Below are 20,662 nucleotides of genomic sequence, written 5' to 3' on the forward strand. Positions count from 1 at the left end.
ACAGATTTGACAATTTCAGGGGATATAGGTACTAGTACGGAAGCGCAACGGTATCACATCGCTAAGAACTGTAGTTCATCTTCAGAACATTGGCAAAAATTTATGCACGGCAGGAAACAGTAGAATTTTTTTAACTTGCTCAAAAATGTTTGCTGTTGCGCTGCCAGAATGAGCAACAGGACTACAACGGCAGATCTCCACGCTAAAAGCTCTTGGCAACCCGTGCAGAGCGTAAAAACTGGCCAATATATGCTGATAATCTCCCGGTGTCATTACGGTTCCTCGGCTTGCCGGCCAATTTTGGCCAAAAAACTCATCGCCTGGGCACCTTTTTGTAAATCGGCGCAAATGTGACTGAGGTTGTGATACCATTGCGCTGCCGCACTAGTACCGATCCCCGATAATCGCCAAATTTGTGCTCTGGTATAGTTTCGGCGACCCAAATCAGCTGGGTGTGACAAACATTGATCAGAAAGAAATAGAGTATACATTTTGGATTAATAAGAATTTTCAAAATGGTAAACATCAAATCAGCAACTTAATTATACAGTACTTAAAAACCATACCAAGTCTTACTCTCTATCACAATGCACTTTGTCAAGTGGTTTAAAATCAGGAAACCAAAATCTGAATATGATTTAAAAAACACTACATTTGCAACAAAAAAACATTTTTGGCCAGATGACATTTTGTTTTTAGCAGCAAGCACCTTTTTAATTTGATATGCATGTATTTTTCTATATTTATGTTTTCAGAATTTGTACTCAAAGAGTGGTTAAAAAGGATGTAAAAAAAATGTAAATCGGTTAAAGTCGGTTTCTTCAAAATCACAAAATTTGAAAAACAAGAATAAATGGGATAAATTAGAGTAAGATTATAAGTGTGTATATGCCACCAAACGAGAAATAGTGTACGAGTTAACATCACTAACACCTGTAACACCTGTAACACACCTGTAACACACCGGTAACACCTGTAACACCTGTACTCTTCAAACACGTATACTAGGACAGATCATAAATAGGTACATGTAGGTCATGTAAAATGCAATTTCCTATAATTATCATTAAGAAGTTTGCATATTGCAAATGTTTAATAAAGAATTGCGAAGTAAAAGTGATTAATAAAAACATGTTTGGTGGAATAGCACTTACAGTTTTTAAAACCTGATATATTTTAGGTAAAAAAAAGCAAAGTTGTATATAATATACGTATTTGATACAGTTTACAGCTAATACATCTGTTGGTATCTAATATCGTTTCCTGTTGGAATTCGAAGATTGCACACCGGGATAAGTTTTAAATCCTTAATTCTTCTTTGATGTTTCTTCCTTGAGTAACTCTGCTAATCTAGAAAATGCCTACAATAAAAAAACAAAGGTAAAATACCTGGTACCGTTAAAACCCCAGATCTAACCGATTCAAAAACCATCTGACTGAGTAAAATAAGTGCTTTCGTATTTTACTGATTTACAGACTGCAGATGTTTTACCCAGCAGTGTCTAAACCTGATAGTTTTACCCAGCAGTGTCTAAACCTGATAGTCAATGATTCACACAGATAAACAGATGGTAAACAGAAACAAAAATACAATATACTGTGTAACTGTCATACAATGATTTGAACAAGTTTAGTCAGTATCTGGTTAAATAAGATTTACCCTTATTACAAAAGTACCAACACTAAACCAAGAAAAGGTTTTCAGACAAATAGCAATTATCATTCCTATTAGTGATACAAATACCCAGACTCAGAATCTTTTTGAGAAATTGTTTGATTTCACATACAGAAAACAATATTAGGGATTGGCTGGTAATGTTGCACACTTCACTATAGGGCGGTCAGTCTATTTCACTATAGGGAAGTCAGACTATTTCACTATAGGGATGTCAGTCTATTTCAGTATAGGGAGGTCAGACTATTTCAGTATAGGGAGGTCAGTCTATTTCACTATAGGGTGGTCAGTCTATTTCAGTATAGGGAGGTCAGACTATTTCACTATAGGGTGGTCAGTCTATTTCACTATAGGGATGTCAGTCTATTTCACTCTAGGGATGTCAGTCTATTTCACTATAGGGATGTCAGTCTATTTCAGTATAGGGAGGTCAGACTATTTCACTATAGGGAAGTCAGTCTATTTCACTATAGGGATGTCAATCTATTTCACTATAGGGATGTCAGACTATTTCAGTATAGGGAGGTCAGTCTATTTCACTATAGGGAGGCCAGTCTATTTCACTATAGGGATGTCAGACTATTTCACTATAGGGATGTCAGTCTATTTCACTATAGGGAGGTCAGACTATTTCACTATAGGGAGGTCAGTCTATTTCACTATAGGGAGGTCAGACTATTTCACAATAGGGATGTCAGTCTATTTCACTATAGGGTGGTCAGTCTATTTCACTATAGGGATGTCAGTCTATTTCACTATAGGGTGGTCAGTCTATTTCACTATAGGGATGTCAGTCTATTTCACTATAGGGTGGTCAGTCTATTTCACTATAGGGATGTCAGTCTATTTCACTATAGGGTGGTCAGTCTATTTCACTATAGGGATGTCAGTCTATTTCACTATAGGGTGGTCAGTCTATTTCACTATAGGGATGTCAGTCTATTTCACTATAGGGTGGTCAGTCTATTTCACTATAGGGATGTCAGTCTATTTCACTATAGGGTGGTCAGTCTATTTCACTATAGGGATGTCAGTCTATTTCACTATAGGGTGGTCAGTCTATTTCACTATAGGGATGTCAGTCTATTTCACTATAGGGTGGTCAGTCTATTTCACTATAGGGATGTCAGTCTATTTCACTATAGGGTGGTCAGTCTATTTCACTATAGGGATGTCAGTCTATTTCACTATAGGGTGGTCAGTCTATTTCACTATAGGGATGTCAGTCTATTTCACTATAGGGAGGTCAGTCTATTTCACTATAGGGATGTCAGTCTATTTCACTATAGGGAGGTCAGTCTATTTCACTATAGGGAGGTCAGTCTATTTCACTATAGGGAGGTCAGTCTATTTCACTATAGGGAGGTCAGTCTATTTCACTATAGGGAGGTCAGTCTATTTCACTATAGGGAGGTCAGTCTATTTCACTATAGGGAGGTCAGTCTATTTCACTATAGGGAGGTCAGTCTATTTCACTATAGGGAGGTCAGTCTATTTCACTATAGGGAGGTCAGTCTATTTCACTATAGGGAGGTCAGTCTATTTCACTATAGGGAGGTCAGTCTATTTCACTATAGGGAGGTCAGTCTATTTCACTATAGGGAGGTCAGTCTATTTCACTATAGGGAGGTCAGTCTATTTCACTATAGGGAGGTCAGTCTATTTCACTATAGGGAGGTCAGTCTATTTCACTATAGGGAGGTCAGTCTATTTCACTATAGGGAGGTCAGTCTATTTCACTATAGGGAGGTCAGTCTATTTCACTATAGGGAGGTCAGTCTATTTCACTATAGGGAGGTCAGTCTATTTCACTATAGGGAGGTCAGTCTATTTCACTATAGGGAGGTCAGTCTATTTCACTATAGGGAGGTCAGTCTATTTCACTATAGGGAGGTCAGTCTATTTCACTATAGGGAGGTCAGTCTATTTCACTATAGGGAGGTCAGTCTATTTCACTATAGGGAGGTCAGTCTATTTCACTATAGGGAGGTCAGTCTATTTCACTATAGGGAGGTCAGTCTATTTCACTATAGGGAGGTCAGTCTATTTCACTATAGGGAGGTCAGTCTATTTCACTATAGGGAGGTCAGTCTATTTCACTATAGGGTGGTCAGTCTATTTCACTATAGGGATGTCAGTCTATTTCACTACAGGGATGTCAGTCTATTTCACTATAGGGAGGTCAGTCTATTTTTTTAGCCCAAAAAGTTATCTTTGGGTTTTGTAACCCAGACATCCAGAAAAAAAATGTTTACCGTGTTCATTTCCTCCTCTGACGCAGTGGAGAACGAAGCTCTGACATATTGACAAGGAGCACTGCTATCAAATGTAAACACATTCCCAGGTACAAACAGAACATCTCGTAAATAAGCCTTCTTTGTGATGAGTTCATGTGCATCTGTGATGTTGAGTAGCTTCAACCAGAGGAACATTCCTCCACAGGGAACTGACCATTCAGCCAGACCTGGAAACAACCAATGCTGGACATCAACAACAGATAAACAACAACAACAGATAAACAATATCAAGGGATAGATATCAACAACAGACAGACAACAACAACAACAGATAGACACCAACAACAGAGAGACAAAAACAACAGAAAGTCATAAACAACAGGTAGACAACAACATCAGATAGACAACAACATTAGATAGACAACAACAACAGATAGACATGAACAACAGACAGACATTAACAACAGAAAGACATCAACTACAGATAGACACAAACAACAGATAGACATCAACTACAGATAGACACCAAAAACAGATAGACATCAACTACAGATAGACATCAACTACAGATAGACAAAAACAACAGAGACATCAACAACAGATAGACAACAACAGCAAAGAGACATCAACAACAGTTAGACAACAACAGCAGATAGACATTAACAACAGATAGATAATGACAACAGATAGACAACAACAGCAGATAGACATTAACAACAGAGAGACATCAACAACAGATAGACAACAACAGCAGATAGACATCAACAACAGATAGACAACAACAGCAGATAGACATTAACAACAGATAGACAACAACAACAGATAGACACCAATAACAGAAACACATCAACAACAGATAGACATCAACTACAGATAGACATCAGCAAAAGATACACATTAACAACAGATAGACACCAACAACAGATAGACACCAATAACAGATAGACACCAATAACAGAGAGACATCAATAACAGATAGACAACAACAGCAGAGAGACATCAACAGATAGACAACAACAGATAGACATCAACAGCAGAGAGACATCAACAACAGTTAGACATTAACAACAGATAGACACCAACAACAGATAGACACCAATAACAGATAGACAACAACAGATAGACATCAACAGATAGACATCAACTACAGATAGACATCAGCAAAAGATACACATTAACAACAGATAGACACCAACAACAGATAGACACCAATAGCAGATAGACACCAATAACAGAGAGACATCAATAACAGATAGACAAAAACAACAGAGACATCAACAACAGATAGACAACAACAGCAGAGATACATCAACAGATAGACAACAACAGATAGACATCAACAGATAGACATCAACTACAGATAGACATCAGCAAAAGATAGACATTAACAACAGATAGACATCAACAGCAGAGAGACATCAACAGATAGACAACAATAGATAGACATCAACAGATAGATATCAACTACAGATAGACATCAGCAAAATAAAGACATTAACAACAGATAGACACCAACAACAGATAGACATCAACAGTAGATAGACACCAACAACAGAGAGACATCAACAACAGATACCAACAACTGAATGTCATCAGCAGACAGGTTACTCCAACAACAAAGCACCAACACCAGTTAGGCAACAACACACAGACATCAACAGGTGAAGATTTCTAACACATATACACATATACAAGCAACACATATCTACAATTTTTTGTTTCTCTTTTTCTATTTGATATGATATATTGTTCTCACATTTCTTGAGTTATAAACTAAGGAATTCATATATAAAGTTAAAGGAACACTTCAAATCAATAATTTTAATTCTGTTTTATAAATATCTGAATTGGTTTTGGCAGTGTTTGAATATAATCTGTCATTTTAATTTTACTTTTTCAAATTAATTGGGACATCAAAGTATCTAATGCATTGCTAAGGACTTCAGACTGAAGAAGTACATGTATAGCTATATTTAGAAAATCTTAATTGTGTACCGATACCTTGAAGTCTCTAGCAAGTCTCTAGTCATGAGCAAGAATGAGCAACATATTTTAGGAAATCTCCTTCTTTGGAGGTACATTTTTCACCGGATAATTGTTGTCACCTTTAAGGTGTTTTTCTGCTGCTTTCAGACATTGCTGACATCGGTTTTCGTAAAATTTTGCCGTTTTGTCGGTATGCTCCAAGAAACCAGGAAATCCCCAGTCCTTCAAGATCATTGCAAGTGTCATCTATAGAGGGAAAACAAAGACCATAATTAACAAGGAATATCCAAGTCTTTTATACAAGGTGTTGCATTAAAACTTTTTAAATGTGTATTTAAATTCCTTATGAATAACTAGATGAAACTTGCAGTAGTTGTTTCATGGCTATGTATATATGTTTTGCTGTAAATACAAGTTAAAGCTGAAAATTTTCATTCCGTTTTCAGACAATATTATGCAAACTTAACACCGATTTTCTCCATTGGGGAAAAGTGTGGCATGCTTTCTATGTAATTGGGTTACTATGACCTGTATTATTATTTTTTTATTTTTTTTTGTAAAAAAAATATTCAATGCCATATACATGCATAACAATGATATCATGTATATTTTGGTAGCAATTATAATCCAAAAAAACATGTTGTTCATTATGCTAGTGTTATATAATAACAAACTCATACTAAGTTTTGAATTATATCAATTTTCTGTCACCATTGTTTTTCTACTTTTCGGTCATATATCATCATTATTGTTTTAAAGGAGAAGGCAAGTTTGAAATTTTTAACTTGTGTTTGATCCCATTTGTGTTTTGCAAATAAAATGTGTTTTGCAAATAAAAGTGGTTTTCAGAATGAAATGACAATCAAACATGACTAGTGTTGGAGATATGCTCCAGAAAGTGTTTTTAGCTTAATTAAGGTCAGAGGTCAAAGCATTGGTCACAGTGACCTAGATTTGGCAAGTGACTCTCAATCTTCCCATGGTGTAACTTCATACAGTTTGATGATTCAGCATAAATTGAAATACTCTGGAAACACTCATTTCTTTATTGAGGTCAGAGGTCAAAAAGAAGGTCACAGTGATCAAAGTTTACTATACTACACTTTTTCTTTCCTTTATGTACACACATGCTAGGATATGACAAATGCCCTGTAAACCATCTAAATATGTAAAGAATATATCTAACTTTACGATAATCCCTTCTCAGGAAAAATTCAAAATGAACTTCTCTCAAAATATAACTGATTTATATATCCTGAATAGATCATCGGAAACAATATGCCGCATTATAATATTATGTTGTTGTTTTTTTTTTCCTAAAACAATGCTTTGAAAATGGTTTATTTACAGTTACCTGAGAGAGACCACTGGCTTGCATGGAGGAACACATCAAATGGTATGTGAAACGATCAACTACTGGCTTTGGTCCCGTCACAAAACCAATTCGCATACTGAAACAGGATAAGAGTACTGGTCAGTCAGGTGATGTCTCAAACCCTGAAGTCACATCAGTGAGGGATTAAGACACAATCGTGGATGCTGGATGATAGTGCTGATTTGTCATGGGTCGTTTCAAATCCCAAAGTTTGATCAGGAGAAGATTCAGAAAATTACAGCATTTATTCATTTGTCTTAATATTTTCCCACACATCAGTATTTCACACTTTATTTAGAGATAACAAAAAATACCTCAGATTTATTGTTATGATTATGTTGCATGTAAAATGCATACACATTTACTCTAAACAGGCACCAGGGACCATCTACAAACAGCTGTCAGTATACCGGAAATCAGTTAGTGAGATATCTGACAGTTCAAAACAATTCATTGCTTCAACATTGACCTTGACCAAGACCTCTTGAACTTGAACTATATCCCTAACATTCCCTCTCCACAAATAGCCTGTGTAGGAAGTATATGTCCCTCCTCTTCCATGTCAATCTAAGTTAGCTACTATTTCTCTACCAATGTTGAATGTGATCCTCACTCCTTTAATGTTTCTGATTCCTTTTCAATATTTTTATTCCACAACTCAAGCTAGACAATCCAATTAAGTTCTATAAAATTTGAAGTTATCCAAAACTTGTCACATAAATAGGAGTTAAAAATAAAGTTTGGAATAAGCTATGACTTACCCCGAGGTATAGAAGTTTGAAGTTAGCTAAGACTTACCCTGAGGATAGGAGTTTAGAGTTAGCTATGACTTACCCCGAGGATAGAAGTTTGGAGTTAGCTATGACTTACCCTGAGGATAGAAGTTTGGAGTTAGCTATGACTTACCCTGAGGATAGGAGTTTGGAGTTAGCTATGACTTACCCCGAGGATAGGAGTTTGGAGTTAGCTATGACTTACCCTGAGGATAGAAGTTTGGAGTTAGCTATGACTTACCCCGAGGATAGGAGTTTGGAGTTAGCTATGACTTACCCCGAGGATAGGAGTTTGGAGTTAGCTATGACTTACCCTGAGGATAGGAGTTTAGAGTTAGCTATGACTTACCCCGAGGATAGGAGTTTGGAGTTAGCTATGACTTACCCCGAGGATAGGAGTTTGGAGTTAGCTATGACTTACCCTGAGGATAGGAGTTTAGAGTTAGCTATGACTTACCCCGAGGATAGGAGTTTGGAGTTAGCTATGACTTACCCTGAGGATAGAAGTTTTGAGTTAGCTATGACTTACCCTGAGGATAGGAGTTTGGAGTTAGCTATGACTTACCCCGAGGATAGGAGTTTGGAGTTAGCTATGACTTACCCCGAGGATAGGAGTTTGGAGTTAGCTATGACTTACCCCGAGGATAGGAGTTTGGAGTTAGCTATGACTTACCCCGAGGATAGGAGTTTGGAGTTAGCTATGACTTACCCCGAGGATAGGAGTTTGGAGTTAGCTATGACTTACCCTGAGGATAGGAGTTTGGAGTTAGCTATGACTTACCCTGAGGATAGGAGTTTGGAGTTAGCTATGACTTACCCCGAGGATAGGAGTTTGGAGTTAGCTATGACTTACCCCGAGGATAGGAGTTTGGAGTTAGCTATGACTTACCCTGAGGATAGGAGTTTTGAGTTAGCTATGACTTACCCTGAGGATAGGAGTTTAGACAATGAGTCAAATCGCACAACTCTTCCATCTACATCCAGGGACAGGAAGCTCGGAACAAATGGCTAATCCAAAATAGAAATGGTGAAATAAATTCCAACTTATGAAATACCCTTTTTGATTACATTATTCAGACTCAAAGTAATTTAAACAAATAATCAATGGGACCTGTACACTCACTTTGTTGGAATATAATGGTAAGCATCTTGGATTTCTTATTGACCAAAAACAATTACAATTAGAACATTTAATAAGTATGATGACATTTTTATCAACTTTTGTTAAAAACATCAGTGGAACTTAAGAATTAGTCAGAAATGTCAGTAATCATTGGAACCAAGTTTGTCAAAATCAACCTGAAGGAAGTTGAATAGAATTTGATAATGTCCCAATCCAGCCGCCAAGACCATAGCATATATCTTGGATTTCAAATCAGCCCCAAAAATAAAACTTATTCATGCCCATAATATGATCATTTGCACTAAGTTTGATTAAAATTGCCTGTTAGAACTGGATGAGAAGTCTTGAATGTTTACACTTCTAACAAATCTACCTACTCCCCCTACGGGGGCCAAAATACTTCAACAGAACTTAAGTACATTTTCCCTTGATGGCCACACTTTTCCAACACCAGAGTGGACCATACCCTTCACTTGTACATACAACACTGAATCATGAACTAATGGCCTCCCAAACATCCAAGGTAAACTGCTTATAGACGTCTCTGCTGCACCGCTCTTTCTATTACATGTAACAATATTTCAAATATATGGAGATAAGTGATATTTTCTCCATGGTCAGACGTTAGAACTCACAGCTTACCAGTACTCATAACAAACAACTGTCTAGATGTCATGGTAGACCAGAACTTGTATCTCCTGGGCGACTGAACCATGTTTCTTTGTATCTCCTGGGCAACTGAACCATGTTATTTTGTACCTCCTGGGCAACTGAACCATGTTACTTTATATCTCCTGGGCGACAGAACCATGTTACTTTGTATCTCCTGGGCGACTGAACCATGTGACTTTGTATCTCCTGGGTGACCGAACCATGTTACTTTGTATCTCCTGGGCGACTGAACCATGTAATTACTTTGTATCTCCTGGGCGACTGAACCATGTAATGTTTTTGTATCTCCTGGGCGACTGAACCATGTTACTTTGTATTTCCTGGGCAACTGAACTATGTTACTTTATATCTCCTGGGCGACAGAACCATATTACTTTGTATCTCCTGGGCGACTGAACCATGTAATTACTTTGTATCTCCTGGGCGACTGAACCATGTAATGTTTTTGTATCTCCTGGGCGACTGAACCATGTTACTTTGTATTTCCTGGGCGACTGAACCATGTTACTTTGTATCTCCTGAGCGACTGAACCATGTTTCTTTGTATCTCCTGGGCAACTGAACCATGTTACTTTGTATCTCCTGAGCGACTGAACCATGTTACTTTGTATCTCCTGGGCGACTGAGCCATGTTACTTTGTATCTCCTGGGCGACTGAACCATGGTACTTTGTATCTCCTGGGCGACTGAACCATGTTGCTTTGTATCTCCTGGGCAACTGAACCATGTTACTTTGTATCTCCTGAGCGACTGAACCATGTTACTTTGTATCTCCTGGGCGACTGAACCATGTGACTTTGTATCTCCTGGGTGACCGAACCATGTTACTTTGTATCTCCTGGGCGACTGAGCCATGTTACTTTGTATCTCCTGGGCGACTGAACCATGTGACTTTGTATCTCCTGGGTGACCGAACCATGTTACTTTGTATCTCCTGGGCGACTGAACCATGTTACTTTGTATTTCCTGGGCAACTGAACCATGTTACTTTATATCTCCTGGGCGACAGAACCATGTTACTTTGTATCTCCTGGGTAACTGAACCATGTTACTTTGTATCTTCTGGGTGACTGAACCATGTTACTTTGTATCTCCTGGGCAACTGAACCATGTTACCTGGCCTTGATCTTACTTACCCTGGCAAACTGTATGTAAAAGTAAGGGTCATCTTCCAGTATCATCAGGTCATACTGCCGAGCTAGCGAGTAGATCTCTTGTTTCCTCTTCAGAGTCAGACCAGATCCTGTAGGGTTTCCACCATTAGGGATACAGTACAGCACCTTAGGAATGTCACTGCTAGGGTCCTTGGCATCTGCGGGACTCCAGCGGGACAGGGTCTGACGGAGGTGTTCTGGGTTAATACCGTCTCCGTCAGAATGGACTGGGAGCAGGTTACAGTCCAGTGGCGAAACCTTATAGAATAAAAAATATATGTTGTAACATAAATTCAAAGTAAATACCATGGGGGTTCTCCTATATATTTATCTTTTTCACACATTTTGCTGTTACCTTTTACCAGTATCAGTATAGTGGATATCCAAATGAAACTTAGTCCATATTCACTAATTTTAAACCTAGTCAATTAAATATTAACCAGCAAGTTTAAGTCAAAACCCCTTAACTTGGTGTCTCAGTTTTTTGCGATTGTGAACAAAATGTTCAACCAATTCTAAAAAATGAACATCATTTTATTATACATTTGTATTATTCTTAAAACATTGACAAACTAGAACTCACAGAGGCCAGGGCGCCCGGATAGACAGGGTGTTCTAAAAGTACATTGTCACCAGGAGTCACAAAGGCTTCAAACGCCTACAAAATAATCAAATTGCCATGATTTAGTTACAGTCAAAACAAGACATCATGAATTTCAGAAACCACTTCATTATCTTAACCGACATTATCTATTATCTCCACTAGGGGTTAAATCCCTAAAATATTATTGTCAATAGGGTTCTACCACTAACTGTGAACACTGTGATTCAGAGGACATTCATTTCACACAGCCATATTGGTCTATTGACAAATTTATTAGACCATTTACTGAGGGTAACGCAGTTTCAACATTTTTCACAGTAAGACTGTCTCAGGAATAAGAAACTTCAATTTCAAAATAAGACTGTATGAGAATAAAGACAGAGTTGATGAAGGTGATAAAAAGAGAACGACCTGATGTTGTGTACTGTATCATGGGCGTACCTTACAGAGTCCATCCTGACTTCCGTTGGTGATCACACAGGACATCGGGTGTCCATTGTCTGGAGGCTTGTGGATTTGAGTCTGGAGGTCACTGACCCACTGGTGCAACATGGGCAAGCTTCAATCAGGGAAACATTATAATTAGTTAGAAAACAAATTCATAAAATATTCCATGCTTTCCTGTAACCAGTGGAATACAAAACTCTGTACAACAGGCAATTCTTTTTATATTGATCACTTTTTTTAACTCGTAACAAACCCATGCTCAGCAATAAACAACACCCATGTTATAAGTAAATAAATCATATAAATTAGGGTCATTTAGGGCAAAACATTTTATCCATATAAAAGTTGGAAATAAAGGGGGTAAAACTGGGAAACTACTAGTACAGTAAAACCTCGCTATACTACCCCTTATTTCATTTGCCACCTTATTTACCACCAACATATTTCAATGTCCCTTTTTCTCGTTTTCTTAATAATTCCTTTTTACGTTTCCATTAATTCATCACAAAACCCCAAAATTTCTCTGGACAAATAGTGGAAGCATAACAAGGTTTTACTGTATTATTCTCTAGACCAATAGTGGAAGTATAACAAGGTTTTACTGTATTATTCTCTGGACAAATAGTGGAAGTATAACAAGGTTTTACTGTATTATTGCAGAACCTTAATTAAGGACACCTGGGATAATTATTACAAAATGACCTCAGGAATTATCAGGAGAGTTCTGGGATTATCAGGAGAGTTCTGGGATTATCAAGAGATTTGTGGGATTATCAGGAGAGTTCTGGGATTACCAGGAGAGTTCTCGGATTATCAGGAGAGTTCTGGGATTACCAGGAGAGTTCTGGGATTATCAAGAGAGTTCTGGGATTATCAAGAGAGTTCTGGGATTATCAGGAGAGTTCTGGGATTATCAGGAAAGTTCTATGATTATCAGGAGAGTTCTGGGATTATCAAGAGAGTTCTGGGATTACCAGGAGAGTTCTGGGATTATCAGGAGATTTGTGGGATTATCAGGAGAGTTCTGGAATTATCTTAGGATTCATTTGAATAATATAGGAATCCCAGAACTATGATAATATGATCACCCCTCACTATTTTGAAAGTCAGATTTTGGCTAGTAGCTATAGATATCCTCAAATATCCAATGAAATAGTAAAATATTTATCTATTTATAATAAGAAATCACTTCTTGACTAAAATAGTGAAAGAAATGCAGGAACGCTATTAAACATTTGAAAGGAAAGTAGAGAATATTCACATTCAGGATGAGAATTAGGTTCTTAGAGAAAAGAGCATTACTAGGTTTTCAGGCCAGGTAATATAAGGCTTGTTAAATCATTTTTGACTCAAAAGTGATAACTGATTTAACAAATTCCAACTAACAATTTACAGCTTACAATTCATGAAATCTAAATAAATCAATTTAGGAATACAAACTAATTTACCCTGAGGTTGCTGAGTATTGCAGAGATTTGTTCATGGCTGCTTGATCAAGGTGAAGCTTAGAACCATTCCTACAACAAAAAAATAGGATGTTGAAATTTTAAGAAAAAAAGCAAAAAGGAGTTAAGAAAATGTTCATCCATTTGAACTGTGTGACGTTGTATATTTATGTCCAGATGATTTATTTGGATAATTTTGATAGCCCTTAAACCTCCAGCAAACTAATTGATTCTTGGTCTCAAAGTTCCTGAGAAGAAATCTCTAAACTAACTTGAGTGTGATAATTGTCTCTAAAAAACCTTCAGTGTGATAATTGTCTCTAAACTTACTTCAGTGTGATAATTGTCTCTAAACTTAATTGAGTGTGATAGTTGTCTCTAAACTTACTTGAGTGTGATAGTGCCTTTATACTTACTTAAGTGAGATAGTTTCCTTTAAACTTACTTGATGTATTGATATCTGTTTTGTATATAAGTTGTATCTTTTTTCAATTTTTCATTTCACTATAGATTATAATACATATGACTATATACTGTTTCATACAAATGCATGCAGGAGAGAACTGATGTAGGCAAGGCCTGTCATTCCCATTCATATACCATCATGAATAGAATTGTTGAAATGAAACTTACTTGAGTGTGATAGTTGCTTCTGTGAAAGGAAATGTCTCTACGTTAGGCATACCACCAGCCATACTGATCAGTGACTTTGGGCTGTTCTGTATTATCTCAGCTGTAAAAGATCAGTTCTACTTATCAGAGAATAAACAAGGTTCACCAAATTAAGAAAGGACTCTTACTGATAGTCCTTAAGTCTTCAATACATCAGAATACTGAGACTCATCACAGTTCGACAAGTACCTGAATTATGTAAATACATTGTAAACATAAGTGTGGAACTTTCTTATTCAAATTTTCTATATACATATGAGACTAGTTTGTTGATTTTATCAAAAAGTCAGGTGATGTGCTACCATTGATAACCTATGGCTCAATAATATACCGTTTATTATTGAACTATAGATTATCAATGGTAGCACATGATCACAAAATTAAGTGTCTCTTTTAATACTATGAATCAAACTTCAAGTACATAAATCACAACTTACTCAGCACCCTAATGGGGGAAGGCTTCCTCGCCAAACTGACTTTGTTAAAGAAGCGAGTGTAATTCATCTTGTTGCCTGCTTCACTTTTATCAGAGGAATCCTGAATAAAAACAAAATTCATAGATAGTGGTATGATATACATTTCCTGAGAGGATTTCTTTGTTTTTTCTCCTCTTATCTTGTCCAACTTCTTTGTGCAAACTTAACAACATTCCATGTGAGCAAATTACTGGCCAAGTATCATGGCTCTAGTCCTATTGTTTGGAGGTTATTATTCTTATATTCCACCTGTTATTGATGGGTATTTTTTTGCAATCTTTGTCTTGATTCATCCCAGTCATTTAATTTTTTAGAAGAAGCCATTTGGATTGATGTCTCACCTGTGCCCCACTTTGACCATCAATTAATGGACATATCAGAGTAACTAACTTAAACGCAAAAACTGAATGTTGATGGAGATGCTGACAAAGTCAATGGACCATGAAAGGTAGGCACCATCCCGTATTTGATACATGTGTTGAGATGTACTACTTAAGATGCATCTATGGTCCAAGTTTGGTTGGTCTAGCACTTATACTTTCAGTGATGGTTGGTCTAGCACTTATACTTTCAGTGAAACTAAGTTAAACGCAAAAATTTGATGTTGACACCATCACCAGAAAAGCAACACCTTAGTCTCGCTTCCACTACTTTGTGGCCGAGAGACAAAAATTGGTTGACTAAGGAGGTCCCAGAAATTCAAAGGCACTTTTTCCATAGTCAAGACATGAGGTAAAAGCTGGTGTCAAAAGTATAATCAGCTTCAATATTTTATAAGACATCTATTATTGATTGTTACTTAGAAAATACTTCGAAAGTACTATATGTCTGTCCGTTGTATAGGAAAATGTATTTATCATATTGTAGTAAAGAACAATAACTAATGAAATTTGAGGAAAGGTTATTGGTTAATTCAGTTATCAAAGATATATTAAGCTAACAAATTTGACATCAAATATCAATAGGCTCACTTGGACCACAGCCTGGAGCATAAAACAGGTTAGGCACAACGGCGCATATGGGTTAACGTTATAATCCTGCATTTGGGTAACAGTTACCAATTTGAGTAACAATTTTATTACTGAAATGGGGAATAAAGTGAAATAAAACACACAAAGTTCTTTTAAATATTATGAACAAATAAGGGCGTCATTCTTTTAATAAAATCACAAGTTGTATCACCGCCATTGCTTATAGTGTGTTGTAGAGTAGCTATAAAAAGCACACAGAAAAAATCATGTTTACCTGTCACATTTGCACTGGATGGCCTCATTGACTCCACACTGAAGTCAATGGAAAACAAAGTCAGTGATACAGTTTGTGATTTTCACAAACATTTAGACGACTGAACTTACATATTTTTGTGCACAAATGTACTTCATTGTATTTTTTATTGGATTATGTTGAAATAATGATGCCCTTTTTTGTTCATAATGTTTAAAAGAACTTTGTGTGTTTTAATTTCACTTTATTCCCTATGGTAACTATTTTTGTTTTAGGGCGAAACAACCTAGCGCGAAACAACCTAGCGCAAAACAACCTAGCGCAAAACAACCTAGTGCGAAACAACCTAGCGCGAAACAACCTAGCGCAAAACAACCTAGCGCGAAACAACCTAGCGCGAAACAACCTAGCGCGAAACAACCTAGCGCGAAACAACCTAGCGCGAAACAACCTAGCGTGAAACAACCTAGCGCAAAACAACCTAGTGCGAAACAACCTAGCAGAAACAACCTAGCGCAAAACAACCTAGCGCAAAACAACCTAGCGCGAAACAACCTAGCGCGAAACAACCTAGCGCGAAACAACCTAGCGCAAAACAACCTAGCGCGAAACAACCTAGCGCGAAACAACCTAGCGCGAAACAACCTAGCGCAAAACAACCTAGTGCGAAACAACCTAGCACAAACAACCTAGCGCAAAACAACCTAGCGCAAAACAACCTAGCGCGAAACAACCTAGCGCGAAACAACCTAGTGCGAAACAACCTAGCGCAAAACAACCTAGCGCGAAACAACCTAGTGCGAACAGGATTTCGAGGGAAACAACCTGGAACCATTCCCCATTTCAGTGGGTATATGCGCCGTTGTGCCCAACCTGTGGAATATTAGAAAAGAGCAGAATTTGGAAAAGGTTTTAGACATGTTTCCCCATACTTATGAAATTGTATGTATGTTAAAACTGTGTTTGATTATTGAATAAAATACTGATTAAAATGACATGGGTTCTTCCCACCTTAATTGCAACTAAGATCTTAATGTTTTTCTTACTAAGTGTAAAAGGAGTCATCTTTCTGCCAGGGGCATGGATCGCTTTACTTGTAATATTAAACAAGAGGCCCAATGGGCCTGCATCGCTCACATGGTATTAATCTCACACTTGTAATCTTAAAAGTAGACTAAAATACAGCTACAGGCAAAATATCAGTGTTTCATTCATAAGAACCTATTAAAAGATGTAAACATATGACACCTGTGACCTTGAATGTCGAACAAGGACATTATAATATTAGGTTGAACAGAGTTTATAGTCTTCCAACCCAGCATGTTTCTGGAACAATATCATTACCCTGGACCTTTTGATTATACAGAACAAATCATTTAAAGATTTAAGCATATATTGACCACTGTGACCTTGAATATGGGCGAAGGTCATTCACTTGGTAGTCCTTCATCCTAGCATTTTAATGGCCAAATATCATCACCCTTGGCCTTTTGGTTATTAAGAAGAAGTCATTCAATGGTTTTAAACATATTTGACCCTTGTGACCTTAAAATATTGGTAGTCTTTCATCCCAGCATGTTACTGGCATTATCCTAGGTCTCTTGGTTATTCAGAAGAAGTTGTTTAAAGGTTTAGAACATATTTGACCCTGTGACCTTGAAAAAAGATGAAGGTCATTCATTTGAACAAACTTTATAGCCCTTCATCCCAGCATGCTATTAGCCAAATATCATCACCCTAGGCCTATTGGTTATTCATCAGAAGTTGTTTAAAAGTACAAAACAAATTTGCCCTCTGTAACCTTGAATATAAGTCAAGGTCATTTATTTGAACAAATTTGGTAGCCCTTCCTCCCAGCATATTACTGCCCAAATATCATCACCCTAGGCCTCTTGGTTATTCAGAAGAAATTGTTTAAATGTTTTTAACATATTTGACCCCTGTGACCTTGAATATAAGTCAAGGTCATTTATTAGAAAAATCCTGGCAGCCCTTCATCCCAACATGTTACTGGCCAAATATTATCACCCTAGGCCTCTTGGTTTTTCAGAAGAAGTTGTTTAAAGGTTTTAAACATATTTGACCCTGTGACCTTGAATATAGGGCAAGGTCATTTATTTGAACAAACTTGGAAGCCCTTCATCCAAGCATATTACTGGCCAAATATCATCATCCTAGGCCTCTTGGTTATTCAAAAGAAGTTCTTTAAAGATTTTAGCATATTTGACCCCTGTGACCTTGAAAATTGATGAAGGTCATTTATTTGACAAAAAATGGTAGCCCTTCATCCAAGCATGTCCTGGTCAAATATCATCACCCTAGGCCATTTGGTTACTGAGAAGAAGTTGTTTAAAGTAAAAAGTTGACGACGGACGCCGCACCATGCCATAAGCCCACTTGGCCCTTCGGACCAGGTGAGCTAAAAATAATGGTCTTTGTCTTTTAGTAGAGGAGACCACTATTTTTCAATATTACGAGTAAAGCGATCCATGCCCCTGCGATCTTTCCATGTCCCTGTGACCAGCGCTGGTGACAGGAACAAGTACACACAATTTAACGTGTTCGTGTATTTTGAAAACAGATTTTGTAGCCATAAGTACACCTGCATCAATAATTGATAATTTTTCACCTGACTGTATATTCAAATTGCCTGCATTGGATTAAATCTTTGTAAATAACGGTGACCCTCACAATGACAGGAGATTATGAAGACATCTTTGTTTACATCACTCTCCTGTATTAAGAGTTACAAAAAGTAGCAAAGAGCATACATTATTACAGAAATTATTTAAAGTGTGATGGTTTCTTGGGCTTTACCTATTTATTTAATTTAGCTACCATAAAATATCTATGTTTTATATTGTTTTATATTTATGATATGAAATATTGGAACATTGATTGGTTAGAAGTCATTTTTTACTGGTAAATATAAAAAAAAAGTAACGAATGGTCCCTATTTCCCGCGGTTATGAGTTATGAAATCAATGCTGAAGATGTCTAAAAGAAAGCTGAAAGCCTCCCCAATTGGTGAGAAAATAGAAATTTGATTTCGATGTAATTGGTTAATGTATGAATGTCCAATATCGCTGTATAACTGTCATGCATTTTGATTCATTTATTTTATTGAATTCGGATGCTGTAAAATGTGTACATTAAGTACTACATATACTGATAAAATATAGTCATACTTTGTAGCACAAAGTCAGCTAGCTAGGTGAGTTCACGTAAGGTCACTGTCAGTATCAGAAATAAATTTATAGTAATTTTCTCTTTTACAAAAAATGTATGCCGTTGAAATCGATTCCCAGACCTATTTGATTATAAAGCAGGAACCCTATCATTGGTTATGTAACGGGAGAGGGAAAATACACGACCAGACCAGGGTTTGAACCCGGGACCATCCGAACGCTAGCCGGACGCTCTACCAATTGAGCTATCTGGTCGCCGAAGATCAACCCAGTCCAGTTCGTCTAGATCTACATTCCTCCCTTCTATTTATAAGTCTTCGCCCCCAAAGACACGTACAACTTATGACATTTACAATCCAGGTTCAGGTATCCCCTTGCCAAGCATACACCAAGAGCTTGAAACAAGGGTTGGTTACAGGGGGCCACTGTAACAGGAGAGGAAAAATGCATGAACCCGGGACCTTCTGAACTCTGATTTGCTGCTCATTTGCTGATGTGGCATCGTTGAAAACTAGTTCACATCCTGTTTATGTTCAATGTCTGTCAGGTCAAGCTTCAGGATTTCATTCTTGATAGTGGGATAATCACCTTTGTAAAAGTTCTTCCTATTAGTTTTTGTTGTCTGTCCGCTTGGGATGTTTAGGTAACAAACATAATCAAATGTTAAAATAACATGGTCACTTTTTCCGAGACTCTCCTTGTACTGCAGGTTGTTAACCATATTCTCTTCGTTAGTGAATATTAAGTCTAGAGTCGATGGGGTTTGCTTGTCACGATATCTTGTAGGCTCATTAACATGTTGGTACCAATAGTTGTCCATGGTAGTTTCTAAAAACTTGCTGGCTGGGTGGTTGTCGCCTATTGTAGTAGTCTTGTTCTCCCAATCGATTTCTTTGTAGTTGAAGTCACCATGCAACTACCAGAATGTGTGTGGCATGATGGTTTCCAATATTAAGCAGAACTTCATTGACTTTTTAGGTCACCTGAGACAAAGTCTCAAGTGACCTATTGCGATTGCCTTTTGTCCGTCGTCGTCCGTCGTGCGTCCGTAAACAATTTACATTTTCGACTTCTTCTCCAAAACCACTGAACCAATTTCAATGAAATTTTGCAGGAACCTTCCATGGACAAAGGTCAACAAAAACAGTTGCCGGTTTAGTCTCAAGCCCCCAGGGGCCTGAGGGGCGGGGCCAAAAAGGGTCAAATTGACTAAAATTTCAAAAATCTTCTTCTCAAGACCCAGATATGGTAGAATCAAATACTCTTCATAGATGGAAGGGTCTTAAGGTGCTTTACCAAAATTGTGAATTTCTTGACCCTGGGGTCTCACGTTTTCCCCTGGGGAGGGGGTAAACTTTACTATAGTTTATATAGGGAAATCACATTTTGGACCAACATTTGTTTAATTTCCATTGGAAGTAATTCAATTTCGGTTAGCATTATCAGTATTAGGTAGCAGTTTGATAGTATGCACATATCAGCCCTGACTGACCCCCGGGGCTGATAGGTGGGGCCAAAAAGGGTTGAATTGACTGAAATTTCAAAAATCTTCTTCTCAAGACCCAGATATGGTAGAATCAAATACTCTTCATAGAAGGAAGGGTCTTAAGG

At 37.4% G+C, this 20,662-nt stretch overlaps 2 protein-coding genes and 1 non-coding gene across 5 annotated transcripts in view; 1 reads left to right on the forward strand and 2 right to left on the reverse strand.

Moving 5' to 3' along the window:
• Nucleotides 1–1,273: 1,273 nt before the first annotated feature.
• Nucleotides 1,274–18,599, reverse strand: LOC110458623 (kynurenine/alpha-aminoadipate aminotransferase, mitochondrial-like). Of its 2 annotated transcripts, none has more exons than XM_021510419.1 (12): nucleotides 18,555–18,599; nucleotides 14,601–14,700; nucleotides 14,125–14,224; nucleotides 13,495–13,563; nucleotides 12,041–12,158; nucleotides 11,579–11,653; nucleotides 10,978–11,253; nucleotides 8,972–9,054; nucleotides 7,253–7,349; nucleotides 6,018–6,144; nucleotides 3,931–4,139; nucleotides 1,274–1,361 (listed from the first exon to the last, which is right to left on the reverse strand). In XM_021510419.1, the coding sequence occupies exons 2-12, from the start codon at nucleotides 14,665–14,667 to the stop codon at nucleotides 1,308–1,310; spliced, it is 1,275 nt and encodes a 424-aa protein (XP_021366094.1). In that variant the 5' UTR covers nucleotides 14,668–14,700; nucleotides 18,555–18,599; the 3' UTR covers nucleotides 1,274–1,307. The 2 variants fall into 2 exon arrangements, with proteins under 2 accessions (XP_021366094.1, XP_021366086.1); XM_021510411.1 differs by having other exon boundaries at nucleotides 18,493–18,585.
• LOC110458610 (adenine DNA glycosylase-like) overlaps nucleotides 6,115–20,662 on the forward strand; it is a 41,581-nt gene continuing 27,033 nt past the window's right edge. Inside the window, exons 1-3 of one of the 2 annotated variants that reach the window (XM_021510399.1) lie at nucleotides 6,115–6,202; nucleotides 7,249–7,294; nucleotides 14,954–15,087. In XM_021510399.1, coding sequence (XP_021366074.1) covers nucleotides 15,081–15,087 — 7 coding nt within the window. In that variant the 5' untranslated portion in view covers nucleotides 6,115–6,202; nucleotides 7,249–7,294; nucleotides 14,954–15,080. Of the gene's footprint in view, nucleotides 6,203–7,248; nucleotides 7,295–14,953; nucleotides 15,088–18,816; nucleotides 18,891–20,662 lie in introns of those variants that run through there. The other variant, XM_021510392.1, reaches the window with a different exon arrangement.
• On the reverse strand, nucleotides 19,234–19,306 carry Trnaa-agc. Its single transcript has one exon. It is a non-coding gene; the product is annotated as a tRNA-Ala (tRNA).

This window comes from Mizuhopecten yessoensis, unplaced genomic scaffold, assembly GCF_002113885.1.
Source record: "Mizuhopecten yessoensis strain PY_sf001 unplaced genomic scaffold, ASM211388v2 scaffold1255, whole genome shotgun sequence".
Lineage (NCBI taxonomy): Eukaryota > Metazoa > Mollusca > Bivalvia > Pectinida > Pectinidae > Mizuhopecten > Mizuhopecten yessoensis.

Excerpts from the sequence above, each read along its gene's own strand:
- LOC110458623 (XM_021510419.1), bottom strand. The coding sequence starts at position 14,667 with ATGAATTACACTCGCTTCTTTAACAAAGTCAGTTTGGCGAGGAAGCCT. Across the intron at positions 13,564-14,124 it reads GAAGCAACTATCACACTCAA|GAATGGTTCTAAGCTTCACC; the intron begins GTAAGTTTCATT and ends TTTTTGTTGTAG. Across the intron at positions 12,159-13,494 it reads CAATACTCAGCAACCTCAGG|CTTGCCCATGTTGCACCAGT; the intron begins GTAAATTAGTTT and ends CCCTGATTGAAG.